The sequence below is a fragment of the Malus domestica genome, chromosome 06 (genome assembly GCF_042453785.1).
Source record: "Malus domestica chromosome 06, GDT2T_hap1".
NCBI classification, from domain to species: domain Eukaryota; kingdom Viridiplantae; phylum Streptophyta; class Magnoliopsida; order Rosales; family Rosaceae; genus Malus; species Malus domestica.
Genome location: NC_091666.1, coordinates 24,563,833 through 24,570,097, shown reverse-complemented (window position 1 = coordinate 24,570,097; position 6,265 = coordinate 24,563,833). Strand labels below are relative to the sequence as shown.

The window sequence follows — 6,265 nt, the reverse complement described above, 5'->3', positions numbered from 1 at the left end:
TTTTTTATTTACTTTTCTTTATTATTTTAATATTTAAAAATATTAAATAATTTTTTGTTTTGTTTTTAATAATTTTTTAATAGAAAGTAGGCCCCGAATCAAGCCACGTCAGCATTTAACTGAAATATTCATGGCCAAGTAACGGAAGATATAACATTGGCACAAATTCGTAAGATGAGGTATGACATTGTCAATTTTAAAAGATGAGATTTGAAAGTGTCGTGACATCAATAGTTGAGGTAGTTTTTTGTCATTTACCCAAAAATTAACTAACAACACGAACCAAATTTATGAATGCAGTGGTGAAGTACTTACTTTCGGTTATGGATAAAATTAAATTAACAAAGCTTCGGGTAGTTGTGTTGTTGGGCCCTATAACAGTTAAGGAGGTAATACAAAAATGATAAATGTAATATTACTCATTTTCCTCCATTACAGTTTAAACTAACAAAACAAACCAACAATTATATATAACTCAACCGTTAAGGTAATTGTTTTGACAAAAAAAAAAACGAACGGAGATTCTCTCTAGATCCACTTTGTGAGGATCCTCATTCATAAATCGTGTCCATTCATCGTACATCGTGTGATTAGAAATTTTAAACTTGTTTATTTAAAATTGAATATAAATAGTACCTAACGAAAACTGATCGCACAATGTACAATAAATGGACATGATTTATGGATCTTCGGGATTCTCACAAAGAGGATCCAGAGAGAATCCCCGTTCAAAAAAAAGCAAAAGAAAAAAAACTGTTAAGGTAGTTGTGCCGGTTTACAGATTAAAATAGAAAGGGATCCTAGCCGGTTCCTTTTCCTAGGGATCCTAGGGATCCAGTGATCTCATCCGTTCATCGTATATAGTGCGGTCAGTTTTTATTAGGTACTATTTATATTTAACTTTAAATTTTAAATTTTAAAATGATTTCTGACCATATAATGTACAATGAACGGGTGAGATCACGGGATCTCTAAGAAAAAGATCCTTTTCGGATCCTTTTCCGATTAAAATGATGCTTTTTCTTGAATGTGAGTACAATTTAACTAACCTAACAAACCTGTTAACTAATTTTAACTGCAATGATAAAGTAGTTACATTCACTTACGAATAGGGATTCGATAAATTATTTCTTTCTCGTCATTACTCAAAAAGGGCATGGACGAACATGCATGGGTTACTAGTAGGGATGGGCAATGATTAGGCAGATGGGTAACCGCGGTTATTTACCCATAACCGTTTATACTCATACCCACATAACCGTTTACCTGTTGGGTAATTGCCTAAACGGTTATACACATACCCATAACCGTTTATAAACGGTTAACCATACCCATAACCGCATACCCATTTAACCGTAACCGTTTAATACATATTTACCCATTTACCCTTGTTAACCCGTTTATCATTTTCTTTTCTTTTTTACCATTACTCATTTTTCACCCGTTTACATGTTTTTTAACAACTTGAAAATTAAAAAAAAAATTGTCATAATTTTTTTTTTTACAATTAAACACCGTTATGGATACATTCATCATATATTTCCGTATTTTAATTTTTTAAGTCCTTATGCCATTCCAATAATTGAAATAATAATTTACGGACGATATTTTTAACTGTTACCAATGAAGGTAAATATAATATTTGCTAAGTATTATTGGGTTACAAAAATTGTTTAGAAGACATTTTTGTCGAAGCATTTATGTCAATTTCAAGGTTACCCACAATGAATTTAAATTAATTTGGTGCATTCCTTGATGATGAGAATCATCATTCCTGTAGCAGTGTTATTGAGAGAAGGACCGATGAATTCCTTGCTAATTTATTGGGTGCTAAGTATTATTCGATCGAGAACATGGTTTGTGTTAGTTTTACATATATAAAATATTTGGGTAAACGGTTACCCGTTTATAACCCCGGTTAATACTCATAACCGCCCATTTAAATTTCGCGGGTAAACGGTTATACCCATAACCGTTTATTTATCTAAACGGTTACCCATAACCGTAACCGTTTAATTTAAATGGGCGGGTAACCGCGGTTACCCATAACCAATGGGTATTTACCTATCCCTAGTTACTGGTCATAGTTACAAAAATAAAATCCATCATGCGATAATCAATCTTTTTCCAATTACAGTTATATATCTAAACTATCAAATAATAATATTTTTTTTGTCAATTAATGGAGAGTAAAAATTAGTTTGGTCTTCTATTATAAAGTAAAATTATGAGTTGTAATATAATTTTACACAAACTAAATTTGTATTTTCTTCAAACATCGCCCACATGTCATTATAATATCTTTAATTTTTTTTTCTGTCTCTCTTTCACATGGCAAGGAGAATGGGGTCGGGATTTCACCGGAGTCGAAGCTCCTCCGTTAGGAATTGGTGGGATTGGGGAGAAGAGAGATGGGTTTATAGACTGGTCATGGAACTGGGGAGGTGAAATTGTGAGGGGTATTTGGGTTTACCAAAAAAGCATGAGGACAGTATTGGTAGAAAACTTGGATCCCTAATGAAACTATTTCCAGGAACTCAATTCCCACCTCCAAGTCGAGAATCCAATTCCGAGAATTTAAGGAATTCTATTCCGGATTTTGGGTGGGTCCCACATGAATGTTGATTCTCTACAGTTTAGTAAACGCTGAAATGACTTGGAACTCATGCAATTCCGTTTCCGATACTTACATTCCGATTTGGTAAACACGCCCTTGATGTTTACTACCTACCCGTGGAGGGTAGGGTGTGCAGTATTAAGCCTACAACGAATCACTTTATTGCATTTCTTAGTTTCAAACCACTATACTAGGCTCGGCCAACACATGCCAATATAAACCATACCGAGTCTCTGCCCAAAAAATCACAATACGAACCATGGGTTAAACTTGAAATGAGCGTCGAGTCACCCGATCGTTGTATGTCCCTTGTCGGTTACGCAAATGATTTCTACGCCAAGCTCTCCAATGTTCCTTGACTTCCATATGAATAATGTTAGGAAGATCAAACTTTTTATCAAATTTGCAAACTAAATGATGTGTCATTAATAGAAAATAAGTACGTTAATTAACACTTAAGTAATGATCCAATTATCAACAACTGCATTATTTGATTTGCAAATTTGATTTAAAAATTGATTAATGCTATGAAGATTAAATTTGTAAATTAAAAATGTGCCACCAATAAGAGATAAGGAAAACTAATGAAAAGGGCTTGAAAACTTTGAGTTTTAACGAAAATGACAAAATAAAGGGTAAAGTGAATAGTACCAGGATTGACTTTTTAGTGTAAAAATGTGGTTTTTCCGTTAAAGTGAATAATACCGGGAGCTTTTCGTTAAAGTTCCATAAGCACGATAATCAACGCTTAAGTAATAATTCAATCATCAACTACCATGTCATTTAGATTACAAATTTAGTCTCTCTAGTATTATTCTTAAAAATTTGATCTTCCTAACATTATCCCTCCCATATTCCTTCCCGTTTTCAGTTATATGTAATTTGATTTTCCAAATTAACGGTTCTCTTTTTTATATATATATTTTTTTCCGAAATCTTTTATATATTTTCAGTATCACACTACAAACCCTGTTCTTACCTGTGACTGCAAAACTCTATATAAACCCAAAATCCCACTTCATAGTTCAACACAAAAAAGGAAACTAACACTTTCTCTTCCACTCTCCATGGAAACAAAAATCGATGATAGCTTATGGGTTTTGGCTATCTTCTCCAAATGCCAAGCCTTATCCTCCATAACCACAGTCGTTGCGTTCCTCTGCACGGCCGCAGCTTGGCTAGGCGCGGCAGTCTTCTACTGGGCTTATTCTCCCGGAGGTCCAGCGTGGGGAAATATTCGATGGAAGAGAAGAAACTCTCGTGAAAAAAATGAAATCACCAACTCCAACCCAATTCCCGGGCCACGTGGATTTCCAATCATAGGAAGCATGAACCTCATGACAAACCTAGCTCACCACAAACTCACAAAAGCGGCGGAGGTTTTCGGAGCAAAGAGGCTCATGGCCTTTAGCATGGGCGAGACGCGCGCCATCGTCACATGCGACCCCGACGTAGCTAAGGAAATCCTCAACAGCTCCGTCTTCGCCAACCGTCCAATAAAAGAGTCAGCATACTGTCTCATGTTCAACAGAGCAATCGGGTTCGCTCCTTACGGAAGTTACTGGCGTACCCTCCGCTGCATCGCCGCCACCCACCTCTTCTGCCCGAAGCAAATCTCCACTTCCGAGGGTCTCCGTTCCAGGATTGCTGATCAAATGGTGTCCCTTATCTGGACAAGTTGTAACAACAGCTTCCTTGTCCGCGACATACTTAGGAAGGCTTCGTTGAACAGCATGATGTGCTCAGTTTTTGGACGTAAATACGAGCTGAGTTCGTCGAATGAAGAGACCGAGGAGTTGAGTCGACTTGTCGATGAAGGTTATGATATGTTGGGAAAGTTGAACTGGTCCGATCACCTTCCTTGGCTTGCCGGTCTGGATCTCCAGAGCATCCGGCTTAGATGCAACAAACTCGTTCCTCAAGTGAACGGGCTCGTCAGCCGAATTATTCAAGAGCATAGAGCCCAAAGCGGTCCTAGGAACAATGATTTTCTCGACGTTCTTCTATCTTTTGATGGAGCTGATAAGTTGTGTGACAATGATATGATTTCAGTTCTTTGGGTAAGCGAAAAATTCTCAATCACTTAAAACTTAATTTTCCATATTTATTTTGTCTAATTTTATGTTTGATAGAAGTAGTGGATTATCTAGGTGATTATGATATTCTTTTTCAATATTGAGTTCAAACTTTTCAATTTTTTAACGTAAATTAGTATAAAATATAGCTTTTACGTATAATAGTGTAATATTTCTCAAACAAACAGAGGAGTAAAAAGTTTTAAATTATGTTGTAAATTTGTTTTGCATTTTCTTTTTCCTTCAACTTTCAATATAAACTATTTAGTAGGTCTTTTTAAATTTATTAACGTTGCATGTTTTGATTTCATAAAATAGGAGATGATATTCAGAGGAACAGATACTATTGCCGTTTTGATAGAGTGGATCCTTGCAAGAATGGTGATGCATCATGATATCCAATCGAAGGTTCACGAGGAGCTCGATCGCGTCGTGGGAAAATCACGGTCGTTGGTAGAATCCGACATTCAAACCCTGCCTTACCTGCAAGCGGTGGTCAAAGAAGGGCTGAGAATGCATCCCCCGGGTCCACTTCTATCTTGGGCCCGCTTGTCCATCACAGATACCATAGTGGATGGCTATCACGTGCCAGCGGGGACCACAGCAATGGTGAACATGTGGGCCATAACCAGGGACCCAGAAGTGTGGCTGGATCCATTCGAGTTTAAGCCAGAGAGATTTGTGTCCAATAACAAGGAAGCTGACTTTCAGTTCTCTGTATTCGGGTCTGACTTGAGGTTGGCGCCGTTCGGGTCGGGTAGGAGGAGCTGCCCCGGGAAAGCATTGGGGTTGACTACAGTAAACTACTGGGTCGGGTTGTTGTTATATGAGTTTGAGTGGTTTAAGTCGGATCCTAATGCCCCGGTGGACCTGTCCGAAGTGATGAGGCTTTCATGCCAAATGGCTAACCCTCTCACTGTCCAAGTGCGTTGCAGGCGCAACTAAACAAATTAAAGCATGCCGGTTACATCCTGCCGGCAAAACCCTATGTCCGAGACTCCGAGTGTTCATCTTTTTGTCCATAGCCAACCGCCAAAACGAGAATTTGGTAGGATATATATGTTTAGAAGTTCTTTGTAAGAAGTACACCTTCAAGTGAAGTCTCGTTTAATGCATCAGGTTGTATTTATTAATTTCGATCGTACAATATTAGTATGTGTCAGGCTATGTGATCCTTACAATAAAGCATAAGTTATAGTACTGGACTAAGACTTATTAATTGTAACATGTTTATTTCTGTAATACCAATCAAATTGTCTTTTGTTATAAAAAAAAACAATAGGTTTTTGCCTCGATAAGAAATTTAAGAGTATAAATTTATAAAATTTGGTTTAATGACAAAGAAATTTAACTAAAACCGGTGATTTTGTTGTTTGAAATTAATGAGGAGGTCTTGAGTTCAAAACACCATGTGTGCTTATTTAAATTCTAATTTTTACAAAAAAAAATTCATAACAGTATAAATTTATAAAATTTGGCTAAATGCTTAGAACTTTAATTAGAAACAATGATTTTTTTATTTAAAATTAGGTCCTAAGTTCGAAATGCTATGTGCATACTTATTTTTTTCAAT

At 36.5% G+C, this 6,265-nt stretch overlaps 1 protein-coding gene across 1 annotated transcript; it reads left to right on the top strand.

Annotated features, from left to right (window-relative positions):
• Positions 1–3,586: 3,586 nt before the first annotated feature.
• Positions 3,587–5,892, top strand: LOC103437428 (cytochrome P450 78A9-like). The gene is made up of 2 exons (XM_008375898.4): positions 3,587–4,677; positions 5,011–5,892. Exons 1-2 carry the CDS (start codon positions 3,685–3,687, stop codon positions 5,635–5,637), a joined length of 1,620 nt encoding a protein of 539 aa, XP_008374120.3. The 5' UTR covers positions 3,587–3,684; the 3' UTR covers positions 5,638–5,892.
• Positions 5,893–6,265: the final 373 nt, after the last annotated feature.

Bases quoted from the DNA above. Each gene is read 5' to 3' on its own strand.
- LOC103437428 (XM_008375898.4), top strand. From the start codon at position 3,685: ATGGAAACAAAAATCGATGATAGCTTATGGGTTTTGGCTATCTTCTCC. The intron at 4,678-5,010 runs GTAAGCGAAAAA...TTCATAAAATAG, and splicing joins ATATGATTTCAGTTCTTTGG to GAGATGATATTCAGAGGAAC.